The sequence below is a fragment of the Torulaspora globosa genome, chromosome 5 (genome assembly GCF_014133895.1).
Source record: "Torulaspora globosa chromosome 5, complete sequence".
Classification (NCBI taxonomy): domain Eukaryota; kingdom Fungi; phylum Ascomycota; class Saccharomycetes; order Saccharomycetales; family Saccharomycetaceae; genus Torulaspora; species Torulaspora globosa.
The window spans coordinates 52,016-68,957 of NC_050731.1; the positions used below are offsets into that span (position 1 = coordinate 52,016).

At 48.0% G+C, this 16,942-nt stretch overlaps 7 protein-coding genes across 7 annotated transcripts; 4 read left to right on the plus strand and 3 right to left on the minus strand.

The window, feature by feature from the left end:
* Positions 1 to 235: 235 nt before the first annotated feature.
* ARG8 (acetylornithine transaminase) lies at positions 236 to 1,507 on the plus strand (the record flags this gene model as incomplete). Its single annotated transcript, XM_037283905.1, has 1 exon — positions 236 to 1,507. The coding sequence occupies one exon, from the start codon at positions 236 to 238 to the stop codon at positions 1,505 to 1,507; it is 1,272 nt and encodes a 423-aa protein (XP_037139801.1).
* A 98-nt stretch (positions 1,508 to 1,605) lies between these two features.
* KRE1 (Kre1p) lies at positions 1,606 to 2,628 on the minus strand (the record flags this gene model as incomplete). Its single annotated transcript, XM_037283906.1, has 1 exon — positions 1,606 to 2,628. The coding sequence occupies one exon, from the start codon at positions 2,626 to 2,628 to the stop codon at positions 1,606 to 1,608; it is 1,023 nt and encodes a 340-aa protein (XP_037139802.1).
* A 694-nt stretch (positions 2,629 to 3,322) lies between these two features.
* VNX1 (calcium/hydrogen antiporter) lies at positions 3,323 to 6,136 on the plus strand (the record flags this gene model as incomplete). Its single annotated transcript, XM_037283907.1, has 1 exon — positions 3,323 to 6,136. One exon carries the CDS (start codon positions 3,323 to 3,325, stop codon positions 6,134 to 6,136), a length of 2,814 nt encoding a protein of 937 aa, XP_037139803.1.
* A 105-nt stretch (positions 6,137 to 6,241) lies between these two features.
* On the minus strand, positions 6,242 to 6,877 carry CDC33 (translation initiation factor eIF4E; the record flags this gene model as incomplete). The annotated part of the gene is made up of 1 exon (XM_037283908.1): positions 6,242 to 6,877. One exon carries the CDS (start codon positions 6,875 to 6,877, stop codon positions 6,242 to 6,244), a length of 636 nt encoding a protein of 211 aa, XP_037139804.1.
* Positions 6,878 to 7,149: 272 nt separating this feature from the next.
* Positions 7,150 to 8,010, plus strand: HG536_0E00410 (uncharacterized protein; the record flags this gene model as incomplete). The annotated part of the gene is made up of 1 exon (XM_037283909.1): positions 7,150 to 8,010. The coding sequence occupies one exon, from the start codon at positions 7,150 to 7,152 to the stop codon at positions 8,008 to 8,010; it is 861 nt and encodes a 286-aa protein (XP_037139805.1).
* A 50-nt stretch (positions 8,011 to 8,060) lies between these two features.
* RTC1 (Rtc1p) lies at positions 8,061 to 11,894 on the minus strand (the record flags this gene model as incomplete). The annotated part of the gene is made up of 1 exon (XM_037283910.1): positions 8,061 to 11,894. The coding sequence occupies one exon, from the start codon at positions 11,892 to 11,894 to the stop codon at positions 8,061 to 8,063; it is 3,834 nt and encodes a 1,277-aa protein (XP_037139806.1).
* A 377-nt stretch (positions 11,895 to 12,271) lies between these two features.
* On the plus strand, positions 12,272 to 16,732 carry SWR1 (chromatin-remodeling protein SWR1; the record flags this gene model as incomplete). The annotated part of the gene is made up of 1 exon (XM_037283911.1): positions 12,272 to 16,732. One exon carries the CDS (start codon positions 12,272 to 12,274, stop codon positions 16,730 to 16,732), a length of 4,461 nt encoding a protein of 1,486 aa, XP_037139807.1.
* Positions 16,733 to 16,942: the final 210 nt, after the last annotated feature.

The window sequence follows — 16,942 nt, forward strand, 5'->3', positions numbered from 1 at the left end:
ACTGATTCATTAATAAACAGAAGTTATTCGAGGGCCGCCAGGGCTTACATGAATCACAGGCTATTTGAAGCAGTCATAGCTGAACTCTGACTCATTTTCAATGCGAACGGCGCTACCATGTTCAAGTGAAAAATAGATAAGGACGAAAAATAAGATATAAACCTGAGCTCGACTAATTGATGCAAACGGATAATTGACATAGTTGGTGGTTCTTGAAGACTAGCTAATAATCGCAATGCTGAAAAGATATCTCTCTTCAACCTCCGCCAAGAGCTTGGCGAGTGCTTTAGACGAGAAAGTGTACCAAGTCACCACTTATGCGAGACCAGACGATCTTTGTATTACCAGAGGCCAAAATGCCAAACTCTATGATGATATCAATGGGAGAGAGTACATTGACTTTACTGCTGGTATAGCAGTCACTGCTTTGGGTCACTCAAATCCTGAGGTGGCAGATATAATGCACAAGCAGGCTTTGAAGTTGGTGCATTCTTCGAATCTGTATTACAATAAAGAATGCTTAGACTTGAGCTCGAAGCTAGTTGAGAAGACAAAGAAGTTTGGAGGACAATTCGACGCTTCAAAGGTTTTTCTATGTAATTCTGGTACTGAGGCCAATGAGGCGGCCCTGAAATTTGCTAAGAAACACGGTATCACTATTAATCCCAAGAAGCAAGGTATCATCGCTTTCCAAAATTCATTCCATGGACGTACTATGGGGGCTTTGTCCGTTACTTCTAATCCCAAGTACAGAACACCATTCGGAGACCTGATTCCTCATGTGACATTTTTGAACTTGAACGATGAGTTGACTAAATTCAATGATTACATCAGTTCGAACAGAGATAAGTTAGCTGGGTTGATTGTGGAACCAGTGCAGGGTGAAGGTGGTATTTTTCCAGTTCCAGCCGATAAGCTGATCGGTTTGAAAAAAATCTGCAGCGAAAACGAAGTCGCTGTCATTTATGATGAGATTCAGTGTGGTCTTGGTCGTACCGGCAAGCTGTGGGCTCATGCCGCCTTGCCCAAGGAAGCCCATCCAGATATTTTCACCTCCGCAAAGGCTCTTGGTAACGGATTCCCCATTGCAGCCACGATTGTGAACGACAAGATCAACAATGCCTTACAAGTCGGTGATCATGGAACCACTTACGGTGGTAACCCTCTAGGTAGTGCGGTTAGCAAATACGTGGTGGATGTGATTGCAGACGAGAAGTTCTTGAGCCAAGTCGAGGCCAAAGGTGAGATTTTCAAGACCAGATTGCGTGAACTACAAAAGAGATTTCCTGAGCAAATCAAGGACGTCAGAGGCAGAGGTTTAATCATCGGGGCTGAATTTGCGGAACCACCGACCGAAGTCATTAAAAGGGCCAGGGAACTAGGCCTACTGGTAATCACTGCTGGAAAAAGCACCGCCAGATTCGTGCCCGCTTTGACTATTGAAGACTCAGTAATTGAAGAAGGTCTGGAAATCTTTGCAAAGGCTGTAGAAGCAGTGTACAAATGATCTCCGTAGTTGGACTGTATGATTATTATCATGTAACCGATAGATTGGATTGAATACTGTATACAAACTGACTTTTATCTGCTAAACTCCGGTGGTCCCTACAAGAACCACATAACGAACGCCAAAAATGAAATGAGAAATGATGAACAAATAGAGGCCGCACCGTTTTTAATGGTGCTCTCCAGGTCGGTTTTAACGCGACCAATGGTTCCTGAGATAGTCCCAAGACCAATGGAGCCCGATGATGGTGAAGCCACGGTGGTGTACTGCGAAGTGAATCTTTGTGCAAACGTCGTCGTAGTAGTGATTGTGCGACCCTGTATAACCACCGTGACCCACATTCCGGAGGTTCTAGCCCTTGTCGTAGTGTATGTTCTTGTAGTTCCCTCAGTGATCGTAACGTAAGTGTCCATCGGCAGTGTAGTCACTGGAGTAAGTGGTGGCTGAGTAAAATCCGTAGAAGGGTCTGGCCTACCATTTGGATCTTCAACAGCCGCCTGGGTGGCAGAGCTCGTAGCGGAGACCGACGACGAGCTACTAGCTCCTGCGGCTGACAAAAGGGTTGTCCCTGTAATGGTGGCACCGGCGGCGTCCGTAGTGGTGTAAACGCTGGTTATCAAACCTGTTGCTGCGGTGCTAGGCGTGATTACGGTAGTGGCAGTTGGGTTGAAAATAGTAGTCGAAACCACCGTAGCGCCGGCAGCGTTCGTAGTAGTGATGACACTTGTAACAAGCCCTGTGGCTGCCGTAGTAGCTGCTGGAGTAACGACCGTCGGAGACGTCACCGTGGCGCCCGCAGCATTTGTCGTAGTCACAAAGCTGGTCACCAAACCGGTTCCCGTCGCTGTAGCTGCCGTAGTTGGCGCTATGTCCGTCGTCCCAGTGGCAGTCGGCGTCCTCGTCTGAGTTAAAGTAACCAAGACGCCCGCGATATTGGTAGTAGTGATGACTGTGGTAATTGGTGTTCCTGCAGCTGCATTAGCCAACGTTGCAGGGTCAAAGATGGAAGTCTCTGTCAGTGGCAACCCATTGGCGTCCGTGGTCACCAGAAGCGAGGTTGTCAATACAGCTCCAGTCAGCCTTAAGAACAACAGCCAAGCGATAGATAACTGAGCTAGCATCCCGCAATCGCTATCACTCGGTTTAAACTTTATAATATGCGAAAACCAACAGTTGATCAAGTGTTTCACCTGCTTGTTTAGTGTTTAGATGTGTAAATTTTCACCTCGCTTTTATGTTCCAGCCCCTGCGCTGCGGGCCGAACGCCTCGAAGGTGTTTCAGATCTGAAGAGAGGTGAGTTATGACCGGGTAACGGAAATTGCTGTATATAAGCGATTTTGTGGCAGCAGCTCAACTTAGCCGCCATCACCACTTTTCAAGAAGAACCAAGCAGACGGGCAGAAGAGGAGCGGGAGGACTTTTCGGATGATTCAGGGGTGTTGGTGTATGCCATCATGAGTGTTAGGTAAGGCAGGATGCTGAGCTGTGGCGGGTGGTGGTGTTTTCGGATTAGCCGCCTCCGAGGCAGTGTCGGAGAGAGCGCTTGAGACCTTGGAACGGCCAAGAGGTACAATGCAGTCTCTGTGGAGATCTAAGAGGTCGGTTGAGCGTTGCATAGCGACCGCACATGGTCGCTGGCGGCGGTGGTCAAACCTCGTGACTTATATTTAGCAGCGCTTCGTTGGCGATGAGACGCGTCCTTGAAACCAGACAGATATGCTGCTGATGTGAGAGATAAAAGGGCTGCAGCGTAAAGGGAAAAGCAGCCGCATCCGTAAGAGCCTGTGCTAGTGGTTCCAGTTAGTTGCAGTGCAATGCCAAAGGACCATAACCCTTTACATTCATTACACTCCAACGGGACAATAGGCAGCAGTAACGCTCCGGACCACGTGTATCGTGTTTTCAGTGTCGATGACGATCCTGACGAGATTGAGCACGACGTAAGGTATCTGGAGGGGCTCCACGATGGTCTGAAGTACGCTTTGCATAACAGCAAATCCAAGGGCCACCTACTTCCGTCGGCTACCTCAGATGGAAATGGCCAACATTCCAAGTCTAAGCTGAAAACGAAGACAAAGTTTAGGACAAGTCCCAAAAAGAAGTCGGTTTCCAAGTCAAGGAAGGATGCCGATGGTGGTGGGCCCTCCAAAATCTCTATTCCCCCTTTAGGTGCACCACAGAATGCCAGCAATATTGATGTAGAGCCAGATGCTAACAAGTTTGTCATTCACGATCATCCTTCCGGTATTGGGCATGATTTGATATTTGAAGACCGAAACATAGACGAGGAGAATGGGCCAGGCGATGATGAACGGTCTACGACTTCTATGGAATCCTACACTTTGCGAGAGAGGCAAGACGCGATCAATGAAACACATCCTTTCGGTATCAGGATATGGAAACCAGCATTGTACAAAAAACAAAGGTCTGTTCAAAAAGTGGCCGCTGAGGATATCCATGAAACTCGATTGAAGAAGATCACTTGGGAGGTTCATCTAAGCAACATTCTTTGGGCTGTATCCTGCGGAACTTTCCTCTTCCTATTAATGGATATTGCGGGTGTATTGGTTTATGTGCTTGGCTTATTTACTCGGTCTTCGAAAGAGTATGCGCTCCTGTGCTTCAGGCTCGGCCGCTATCTCCTGTGGCCTTTTGGTAAAGTGGTTTATCTAACACACGATGAGCACTATATACAGGAGGACATGGATGAGGGCATAAGCACACAACAGTTCTATAACTGGGTTACTTCATATAGTAATCGGTTATTTTTTCATCAATCCCAGGCAGAAACAAATGATGCATTGAAGCAACATGGCAACAAACTGCAGCATCCATCATACGGCTCCGTGAGGCAACATTTGGCCGCTGCTCACGAAGAGTCACCTTCCATACACGGTATCCTATCTGAACATCCAAGTGGTACTGCTGAGACAGTCGAGGGTTATTCTTCTGGGACAGGCATCCAAAGGAGATACTTTGGTAGGGGCAAGTGGTCCTGGGGCAGACTGATTTTTTATGTGCTTTTCCACCTTCTAATACAGCCAATAGTTTTCGTAATCTCGCTGGTTACGTGGTTAGCAGTTTTTACAATACCGATGAGTAATATCCTGTGGAATTTAATGTATCATTGCAGGAGACATCCTTTGGCGTTGGGTTTCAAGTACATCAAGAATACTAGTGCTCAGGACGATTCCATAATCAAGGCTCAAGTTGGTAAGAATGTATTGCTCTGCACTTTTCGCTGCGCTGGTTGGCATTATTATAAGTTTACTGTTGATGGGACCAATGTTATAGTGGTCAACCTAATGTCATTAGTCCTTTTTACCATTTTTGATTTTTACGTTTTCAAGAAACAATGGCATTTCAGTAATTGGCTAACTCATGAGATAACGATTTTCACTTTATGTCTCGCTTCAATTATTCCACTAGCATTTTACATCGGCCAAGCTGTTGCATCAATTTCGGCTCAAACATCCATGGGCGTTGGTGCTGTGATTAATGCTTTTTTCTCCACGGTTGTAGAAATTTTCTTATACTGTGTCGCTTTGAAACAAAGCAAAGGCCGTCTGGTTGAAGGATCTATGATTGGTTCGATCCTAGGTGCAGTCTTGTTGTTACCAGGTCTGTCGATGTGTGGTGGGGCTCTAAATAGGAAGACGCAACGATACAATCCAGCCAGCGCCGGTGTGTCCTCCACTATGCTAATCTTTTCTATGATTGTTATGTTTGTGCCGACCATATTTTATGAGATATATGGCAGCTACACTGTGCGTTGCGAAGACGACAAAGATTTAGCGTTGACTTTTGCAAACATTTCCAAGGTCTTTACTTCAGAAAGATGTTATTTTACTCATCCGCCTCTAAAATACACCAAGATGTACGTCAATGTCATTCAGCCGTTGTCAATATCCTGTGCGATTGTTCTCTTCTTGGCATATATCATCGGTTTGTGGTTCACCCTAAGAACGCACGCAGTAATGATTTGGCAATTACCGATCACGGAACAGGCTAAAGAGATGAGCGCAAGTCGCACGCTTGAAAGCAACCCGCGTGATGACCAAGACGTTAATGATGATGGTGCCTCCAGTGGTCATGAAGCCCCCAACTGGTCGAGGAACCGGTCGACATGTATTCTTTTGGTGGCAACTCTGCTCTATGCAGTCATTGCTGAAATACTGGTGTCGTGTGTAGACGCAGTTTTGGAAGGTCTTCCCTCACTGAATCCCAAGTTCCTCGGTTTCACTATATTTGCACTAGTGCCGAATACCACAGAATTTTTGAATGCTATTTCTTTCGCCATGCATGGCAACGTCGCTTTATCAATGGAGATCGGTAGCGCATATGCTTTACAAGTTTGTCTGCTACAGGTACCTGCTTTGGTTCTCTACTCGGTTCTATACACTTGGAAGATGGATATATCCGAGATATCTATCAGAGATATGATGTTTCCGCTGGTGTTCCCAAAATGGGATCTCATTGCATCGATGGCAAGCGTGTTTCTCTTCACCTATTTATACGCGGAAGGGAAGTCGAATTATTTCAAAGGCTCGATGTTGATCCTACTCTATGTTATCACGGTGTTGGGCTTCTACTGTCAAGGCATTATAGAAGCTTGGGGTCCCACCTGAGAGCGCATCGAACAGATTCCCATTCCCAGGACTCGGAGTAAGCAGGAAGCGACGAGGTGGCGTCGAGTCGATGTGTACGATTATTTAGAAACATTATTTACTATCTTACAAAGTAATGGATGGTTGGTGATGCTTTGCATTAGCTGCAGAATGGGGGAAGAACTCGATGTGATCGTCGTCACCCAACTTTAGTACCTGCTTGAACCTGGCACCGATATTACAGAGAGCCTCTTTATTCTCGGACTTTGTCCACAATGCGAATTTGTAACCACCCTTTCTCACGTTCAACACCACGCCGTTGATCTCCGATTCGTCCTCGTCGATGGTCTCGCCGATCACAGCGAGCAGGGTCCTCAGCCACAACTCGTCGATGTCGGCACGCTTGGCCTTGACCTGGTACGACCATTTGCCACCCTTGGCGTTTGCCTCGTCCTCCCATTCTGGTCTGATATCGTTGCGGAACGCATGGTAGTCCGACTTGAGAGGCAATTCGTGTGGCTCGGGGATGTTCTGTACGATCGCCCAGAACTCCTCCACGGTTTCAAAAGACGTCACTGGACGCAGCAAGTCCGACCACGACTCCGATTGCTCCACGGCGGGTTTCGTATACCACAGAGTCCATTTTGTGTTCAGAGGGTGTTTGACATCGAATTGGCTGTCTGACAGCACCGTCTTTGGCTCCTTCTCCTCGCTCACAGCGACGCTTTCCTCGAATTTCTGGCTCACTTCCTCAACAGACATACTGGACACAGCTGGATACCTTATAGCAGAGATTCCGGTCGACTCAATCGCTCTCAGCTCGCTGTTCTAGCTCCATCAGAGGGCCTGAACCGTCCTCTTATACTGAAAATTTTTATATGGTGAAGATCGCTTATAGCGACAGCCGTTACCCGCCTTCTTGAACCCGGCCAGTTCACGAGCATCTTGAAGAGCCTTAGATATCGACCAGCATCGGATGATCTGCGATGAGCTGGAGGCATTGAGGATCCAGGTTGTTTGCTCTGCGGCGGCTGATGCTCTGGGGTGCTGTGAAGATGCTGCTGGAGGGAGCAGCTGCGGTAACGTCGGCGTCGTTGGTTGCGTTGTATTTCATGCAGAACCGGTTGATCTATCCGTCGTGGGCGCAGGGAGCTCGGGATTTTGTGGATACTCCTGACAGCTACGGCCTGCCCTACGAGCTGGTGACGCTGACCACGGGCGACGGGGTGCGGATCCAGGCGTACGACATGCGGAACACGAGAAGCGACTCGGGCTCGACGGTGGTGGTTCTGTGTCCCAATGCGGGCAATATTGGGTATTTCATCTCGATCGCGGAGATTTTCTATCGCCAGTTGGGGATGAGCGTGTTTATCTATTCGTACCGAGGTTACGGACACTCCGAAGGGACGCCCTCCGAGAAAGGGCTGAAGCTGGACGCTGACTGTGTGATGGAGCATCTCTCCAGAGAGCCGTTCCACAAGGCTAGGAAATTGGTGCTGTATGGCAGGTCGTTGGGGGGCGCCAATGCGATCTATATCGCGGCGAAGTTTCCGAGCCTTTGTGACGCTGTCATCTTGGAAAACACTTTCTTGAGCATCCCGAAGGTGATACCGTACGCGTTTCCAGCGTTGAGATATTTCAGTGGGATGTGCCACGAGATTTGGAACTCGGAGGAGCAGATCAAAGGCTGCGATTCTACGCTGCCGTTCCTGTTCCTGAGCGGACTGCGGGACGAGATAGTGCCACCATCTCACATGAGCAAACTGTATGAGGCGTGCCCGAGCCATAATAAGCAGGTCTTTCAATTTCCGCTGGGCTACCACAACGATACGATCATCCAGGAGGGCTACTGGTCTGTGGTGCGGAGCTTTTTAGAGCAGTTCGCGCTTATCTAATCGTGTATCGCATTACTCTACTAACTAGCGTTGTGATACTTTCTGTACTACTATATGAGAACTTCGTTCGAACAGCCTCCAGGGCATTCAGTCATTCCTTCGGTTAAAAACCAACTCTGCAAGCATTCGTAATGGCCCTCGTGGCCGCATTCCAACATGGCCATCGTCATCTTCTTCATGGGTAGTTCGCATAGCACGCACAAGCTATTTGGCTTCTTGCATGAATCGCAATACCAGTGGCCGAATCTGCTCATTGGAGTGTTGTTTCCCGCCTTCTGCGACTCTAGCGAAAACCTCTCTTTCGAACTGTCATTTGTGATTAAGTTATGGCATCTTTCGCAGAAGAGCGAAACGAGAGACTCTCCGCCCTGGGAGCTCATGATGTCGTCCCATGGACAATATTTAAGGATCGCCGCGGAGATTTCGAAAAGCTCATATTGATGTAAGATAGTGGTAAATCGCGCCAGTGAGTCCTTGACGACCTCAACAGGTGCCAACTGATAAATGTCTTGGAATAGTAGTAAAATATTGACAGCAAGCAAAATGTTGCCCATCTCCACAGCCTGCTGATAGAGCTGTTTTATCAGTCTTCTTGTGCTCCATGGGGGTGTAATATGCTTCAACTTGCTCGGTCCATTGTCTTTGGGGACCTCGTTCGCGGGTCTTGTCTTAATGAGCTGCTCAAAGTTTGAAGAAGCGTAACTTGGGAGCCTTTTTGGTGAGAATGGTGAAATGAAGTCCGTTCGTTCCGTGATTTTCCTCAGAGCTGTTAGCGGAGAAGTGCCACTGGCGAGACTTTGCAGCGAAGATAACTTGCTACTAGGACTGCTTTGAACTAACGAGTGCGGGTGACGATTCCTGCTCGAAAACCCACCCTCTGCATTGATATCACTTGGGGATCGTACATCGGTCATAAACGTATCAATAAACGACTGGCGTTGCTTTCTCTTTTGCAAAATGGGTATGTTAGTAGCTCCGACGCCATTCGAGCTCGATGCTGGTGCGGATGCGGCACGAATTGCTTCCACTTCAACGTCGTCATCATCGGTTATCACTATGTCTGCATCATTGACATTTTGCTTCCCTTTCTGGTTCAGATCCTCCCACTTCGCAGAGCTAATACTGTTATATGATCCGACGGGTATTTCCTGCTCATGCGAAGTAATCTTACCGTTATCCTCCATGAGCTGTTGCTTAAGCTTGGAAGCAGTTTCGGGAACCTGAGCCCGCTCTCTGGTGCCACTTTCCACGCCAGTACTAAAAGCCTGGGGAGTCTCCTCCACAAATGAGTTAACGTCGCTCGTTATGCTGCTCGAGCAACCAGGGCTACCGGTTTCATTAAGGTTGTGAGCAGCAACAAACTCGGCGCCATCTTCCGTCAGCTTTCCTTGCGCTGATTCAGGATCAGCAGATGGATATCCTGAACTAAGTCTTTTCAAATCCCACAACAGAGAATCTCGTATTAACAACCATATCTTGAAGTTAGATAAATCATCAATGTAGGAATAAACAGATGCATTGTCACTGCAGATTGGTATTAGTTCAAGCAATTGCTCAATTTTAGGCTCCAGCCCTGATGTGAGACAATGTATGCTTTCTGTCAGAGCACTCCTTTTTTTTCGAGGTACGGATCTCTCCTCCTCATTAGATATTATTTTTTGTAACGTCTCTTTCTTTGATTGCTTGGGACTTTTCAAGGTGCTGCCTGATTCCCGATTAGCCTTGGCTTCTTGTTCCCCTTTCTTATTCATAAGCGCCGCCCATGTTGTATTCTCAGATAATCCAAAACGCTGCATCAGTTCCGTCTCGATATCCTCGTCCTTCATACTTGAACGCTGGTCAATGCTTTTGACGTTCCCCTCTCTCTTTTCGTTATTGCATGAGAATTCAAGCTCTCTGGCTAAAAATTTGAATACTTTGACCGGAGATTCCCTGATAGCACTCACTTCGGGCGATCGCAGTTTATTTCGATCAGGAGGTAAGCTTGACAGCCGCATATTACTCAGAATATATGGCAAATCCAAGGTTACAATGACTGGAGATTGCACGTTTTTCATCTCGTTCTGCGAAGGATATGGACTTGAAGATACGCTTGAAGTATTGTGAGAAAATCCCATCGATGGACTCTTTGCATTGAATGAGAATCCCGACTTGTAAAAACTGGGTCGATCTCCGGAATATGAAGACAACGTCGAATGGCTAATACCTTTTTTGAGACTATTCATGATTCCTGCATGATTTCCGATACTGCTGGTTAGGGGGCCCGCGCCAACCTTTTGATTGATCGATTTTCGATCGTCATCTTGCACAGTAGGCTGATTTTGCTGCATTTCATATCCACCGCTGTTTTGATCGAGGAAAAGTAACCCGTTTCCCTCAATGTCCCGCCAGCACGTCACGCATTTTGAGAGATTGTCCAAGATGGTGGGTTCCTGGGTAAGATCCCATCCGTTTATGCTATTATCCTTGTCAATGTCAAAAATGAGCTTCTCATCCCACCACACCAAACCTAGCGTCTGCGTAGACTTGTGAAGAACATGTTTTGGAATATACTTGCGGGCCAAAGAGTATACATTCAAAGCCGCATCATTGGTCATTGGAGAAAGAGCCAGTATAGAGTTCAACACGTTCCTTTCATAAGATGGGCGAAATTTGAGCTTAGTTACCGGAAGACCGGTGGTTATAGTGATCTCCGGTAGTGCTGCCAAATTCGTGTTCGCGTGGAGCGTCGATAAATGGGCTGTAGGGGCTGAATTCGGTGTATAGAAACTGCTCATATTGTCCCCTTGAAACCGATCGCCAACGTTCCATAGCGAGCATTTTCCATCTCTCCCTCCGGTGGCGATATATTCCAAGTTCGGATGCCAAGAGAGACAGAGTCCCGGGCCTGAATGCGCATTGATCCTTTTCTCAATCTGAGACGGTTGGCGTAAATCAAATGTCAGAAGTAATCCAGAATCGTGAATCGAAGCAAACTTCAAACCGGCGTTGCTACCATTCCTGACATCCTGTTGACCGCCCGTAACGTAATTTTGGAACGGCATCCATTTGACGTCCCTCACGGAGTCGGAAGCGGTGTTGATATTTACATCGCAGCGCCGCGAGTTCTTGGTGCCGCTGGACCTGAGATCCCATATTTTGATGCTGCCATCCTGCCCCCCGCTGATCAGCAGGCTTGTTTGCGACGTGTTGAAATCGAAGCTGTTAACGGACCTCGTGTGGTCGGATAGCGTAGCGACGAGCGCGTCATCCGCGTCGGTCGTCCTGTTCACATCATAGACCGAGATCACAGTTGAACTCCGGCAAACCGCAACGTAATTCTTGTGATTGTGGAACCCAGTCTTGACGTCCGCGATCGTGCTCAGTTTACTCTGTCTCGCTCTTTTCTTGAAATTCGGAGAGAACACGTTGCTGTGCCTATTGTTCACAGCCACGTAGTCATGCAGACACACCACCGAGCGGTCCTCTGGGCTGAACCTGTAGTATCCCAAATGAGTCGTTCCCGCGCATATCAGCGCATTGCTGCTCGGATCGTTGATCTTGTCGATGCTCGACAGTTCCTTGCGCGCCTTGGAGCTGTACATGGGCCCTGAACACTTCGGAGCCACTGGATGGTTCCGTTTTCCCTCGGAGCCGGCCCTTTCCGCGGGCTGACTGTCGCTATGCAGCGATTCGCGCAAGCTGCCTTCGTTGAACGAGCTGCTATTGCTCAGCGAGTATCTTGACGTGGCTCTGGCCCTCGGAGAGCTTCCCATTGGCGAGATTTGCGTGCTCACGGGATAGTGATGAATGCGGAACGACGACCGACTAAATGAGCTCGGTTTGAACTCGTTTCTGCCGAACGAAGTGGCAGTCTCGCCTTTCGCGACCGGCGGATTGTACATGACCAACCACAGCAGCCCAGCACCCCGTTTGGCCCATCACCAACCGTGATCTACACCGCTTCTTCCAGCATATCCTGGTCGATTTGACTGCGATAGAGATTGGCGGTCACGTGCCCACAGCTTATTTTTTGAAGGTTTTTTTCGCCGCTTCCGCCCAGTTGGGTGGCGAGAGGCGAGAAGAAAACAAGGCTTTCTTGATTACGGAGTTCACTTGAAGAAGGAGCTTTGGAGGGTCGAAACAGGACAATTTTGGGTCGCTAGCCGGGTTTCGAGAGCGGTACTGTGTTGTCGAGGCAAGGAAGTTTATACTGGTGGACTCAGAATAGGCCGGAAGCGTGGTTAGGCGCTGAAATTTATGCAGTTTGTCTTGTTTTCCGATGGTACACACGACAACATCGAATGCTAAGAAGAAGGGTAGGTCGAGTAAGAAGGTTGAAAGACTGGCACAGTTGAGATTTGACTATGAGCTGCTGACGAACGAGCTTTTCCATCTGAAAGAGTTCATGTCGCTGGTGGAGTTTGATCCGAGCTACGAGAACGAGAGTGAGAGTTATCGGCGGTTTTTGGTCGAAGATGGAGTGTCGCTGGGGTCATTTGAGGACGGGGAGACGGGCGAGGCGGGCAACGGGCGCGTACGAAGGCGGCAGTTGAGAGCGAGTACGACTCCGGCAGCGAACGAGGACGCCAACGGTACCGTTTGGGCGGAAGTGGAGCCGGTGGTGAGAGCTAAGTACGGCGAGTTGAAACAGGCGTTGCGGGCTGGGCATGTCAAGCGCGACCAGGTGCCGATGAAGCGCCCCAGGGTCCCGAAACTGGCCGGCAAGAGGGGCAGCAAGCTGCCCTCTCCGGTCAGCAACGGGTCGTCGGCGCTGTCTTCGTCGCAGAAGCACGGCGATCGCGCAAGATCAGAGCTGGGACCGGACTCCCGGGAGGATTCCTTCGATGACGAGGTTTACTACGGGCAGAATGTCGAAGAGGACTACTACTTCACCACTTCGTCGGAGGACGAGCCGGAGAGCAGGCGACAGCATCAAAGGAAAAGACCACGCATTAACTTGGTAGTCAACCCGCCAAGACAGACGGTGACGAATCCATTGCATGTAAATAAACCGCAATTCACAAACCTGCATGAGTACATAAACTCTTTCAAATCGATGGACGAAGACATGTCGATTGAGGAGTACGAGCATTACATCCAAGAGCAGAAGAAGGTGGTGGCAGCGATACGAAGGGGCTTGGAGAGTGGGGCCCTGAGGTACGACCCCGATACGGATTCTGTGCAGCCTATCACCACGAAAGAAGCTCGACTAACTCAATCGCATAGACCAGAGCCGATAACCTACCTTTACAAGCAGCAAAATCTGCAAACTTTCCAGGACTACCTGTTGAACCATGGGATTTTCATGAGCAGACTATTTCAGAACAACAGGAAGGCTCGGATCGCCAGAGCTAGAAAAGTTTCCTTTATGATCGAACAGCATTTCAAGCATATTGCTGGCGCAGAGGAGCGGAGGGCCAAAGAAGAGGAAAAACACAAGAGGAACTTGGCGAGAGCGGCTATGCAGGCTGTTAAAAAACGATGGACTCTGGCTGAAAAAGCATATAGAGTTCTCCTCAAAGATGAGGAGGAGCACCTTAAGAGAATTAAGGGTAAAGAACACCTTTCCAAGATGTTGGAACAAAGCACCCAACTCCTTGAAGCTCAACTGACTCATAAAGGAGACGAGAGCGAAAGCAGTGATAGAGATAGTGACAATGAGAGTGACATTGAAGATAGCTCTGGTTCGGAAAATGATGACGATTTGTTGACTAGTTCTTCCGAAGAGGAAGATATCAGTGAAGAACGAGAGATAAAATCTGACCGCAAACCTGTTGAAGATGAGAATCTCACAGAGGAGGAACTAAAAATGAAGTACGCCAACATTGACGAAGCCGTGGCGGTTCAAGACGAGAGGCAGATGGGTGACAGCCATTCATCGGATGACAACCTATCTGTAACAACGGAGCAGTCGTCGGAGGAATTATCTGAGGAGGAGGAGACTGGCCTCGTTTCAGACGCAAGTAATAAAAGTCTCGGTCTAAGTCTTTTGCTAGAGCAAGGTTATGGTAATGATGATGATGTTGACGACAGCGATGAGAGTGTAAAATACGAATCGGATCAATCTTTCAAAGAGGATGTCACACATGAGAATCAGGAGGATGAGATGGAGGTGGAGAAAAAATCTGATTTGGTCCTTCCGAATGGTGAAGTTGGGCGGATGCCTGACCACACCTCAGAAAATGCTAGGGATATGGATTCCTCAAATGAGATGGGAAAGTCCGAGGCGGACCCCTACTCAGTGGAGGATGTACCTGTTCCTCAGCTTTTACGTGGTACCCTTCGAACTTATCAGAAACAGGGTCTCAATTGGCTGGCCTCACTGTACAATAATGGCACTAACGGTATTCTCGCAGATGAAATGGGACTCGGTAAAACCATTCAGACAATTTCTTTATTGGCTTACCTTGCATGTGAGAAGCATAACTGGGGACCGCATTTGATTGTGGTACCGACATCGGTGTTACTGAACTGGGAGATGGAGCTGAAAAGATTCGCACCAGGCTTCAAGGTCTTGACATACTACGGATCTCCTCAGCAGCGTAAGGAGAAACGGAGGGGCTGGAATAAGCCCGACGCTTTTCACATTTGCATCGTGTCATATCAACTTATCGTGCAGGATCAAAACTCTTTCAAGAGGAAAAGGTGGGAGTATATGATTTTGGATGAGGCCCACAACATCAAGAATTTCAGATCAACGAGATGGCAAGCTTTGCTTAATTTCAATACACAGAGAAGATTACTGCTGACTGGTACTCCTCTGCAAAACAACATTGCTGAGCTTTGGTCATTGTTGTACTTCTTGATGCCTCAAACTGTCACAGCCGGACAGGAAGTTACCGGATTCGCTGATTTAGATGCATTTCAACAGTGGTTCGGGAAACCAGTGGACAAGCTAATCGAAACAGGACAAAATTATCAACACGATGCAGAAACCAAGAAGACGGTTACCAAACTGCATCAAGTTCTACGGCCGTACTTGCTGAGAAGATTGAAAGCAGATGTTGAGAAGCAAATGCCAGCAAAGCATGAGCATATAGTCTACTGCCGTCTTTCCAAAAGGCAAAGATTTCTCTACGACGATTTCATGTCCCGGGCGCAGACAAAGGCAACTTTGGCTAGTGGCAATTTCATGTCTATCGTCAACTGCCTGATGCAGTTGAGGAAAGTCTGTAATCATCCAGATCTTTTTGAGGTCAGACCGATTCTTACCTCGTTTTGCAGCGAGAGTTCCGTTATTCAGAACTACGTGAGCACGGATCAGTTTGTACATGATCTGGTGAATCATGAACAATACAAGAATAAGGTAGGCTTGGATACGATGAACCTTGTGTTTACAGGAAACGATCTGGAATCGACAACCCATACTTCGCGGGCCACCAGCAAACTGCAGTGTGTTGCAGAGTTCATAGAGCAAATCGATGAACTGCGGCAGCAAGAGATGTCGAGCGATAGCAAGGAGTCAGACGAAATCCCTCCGAACTTCCGAAATGCCACAGAATTCTTTAAGCGCTTAGGTATGAAGCGTTTGCAGGAGACCGTTGATAACGTAGAATCCATACGCCACATCAACAGGTTGCGTTGCGACAGAAAACCAATGTATGGCACGAATGCTTTCAAGCTTCTAACAATTGAGCGCGATCGAAGCAACGACACCGACAGTCTGCGGACCTGCACACAACCATTGCAGAAAAAGTTCGACATTTACAAAGATATTATAGAGAAGTATGCGGTGATAACACCGAACGCTGTGACCCTGGATACGCGGTATTTGACATTGGGCCTCAACGACGAAAGTCCACTGGACGAAAATACAAGAAACTTCGTCATGAGCAACTTTCAAAACATGAAAAATCCATTGCACCATCTGCAAACCAAGCTGACTGTAGCATTTCCCGACAAGTCGTTGTTACAGTACGATTGTGGTAAGCTACAGAAACTCGCAGAACTTTTGCAGGAGCTGAAGGACAACGGACACAGAGCGCTGATATTTACGCAGATGACTAAAGTGCTTGACATCCTGGAGCAATTCCTGAATTACCACGGATATCTCTACATGCGTCTAGATGGTGCGACGAAGATCGAAGATCGTCAAATTCTAACTGAGAGATTTAACAGCGATCCCCGAATCACAGTTTTCATTCTGTCGAGTAGATCTGGAGGGCTCGGAATCAACCTAACGGGTGCGGACACGGTGATTTTCTATGATTCAGACTGGAACCCTGCTATGGACAAGCAATGCCAGGACCGTTGTCACAGAATTGGGCAGACCAGGGACGTTCACATCTACAGATTTGTCAGCGAACACACAATCGAAAGTAACATCCTCAAGAAGGCCAACCAGAAGAGGCATCTCGACAACGTCGTCATCCAAGAAGGTGATTTCACAACGGACTATTTCACAAAGCTCTCGGTTAAGGATCTTCTGGGTTCCGAAGTGACGGGCGGCCTCAAAGTCGACGACCAGCCTCTTCTGCAGGCGGACTCGGAACCAACCAAAGATCCGCGAAGTCTAGAGAAACTGCTTGCACAGGCAGAGGACGAAGACGATGTAATGGCGGCCAATTTGGCCATGAAAGAAGTAGAAGTCGATAACAACGACTTCACGGATCAGAATCCCTCCAGCGAGCAGCAAGCTTCAGCCGCAGAAGGTACTCCCCAACCGTACGATGAATACGAAGGCACAAATCACGTAGAAGAATACATGCTCCGGTTCATAGCCAATGGCTATTACTACTGAGGCATATGATCCGGTAAATAGATATTACAGACACTTCCAATCCTTTTTTATTGATGGCGTCACGAATTAGTGTCGCTGTCGCATCTTCCCTCGAGCCGGGTAGCTGTCTCAATTTGGCCCTCTAAATGGATTTTCCAAAATTGGGCCAAATGTCCAAACTGGGTCATGTTCGTTAAGTACTGCTGTCATTTGCTTCTGAAAAAATGGAAG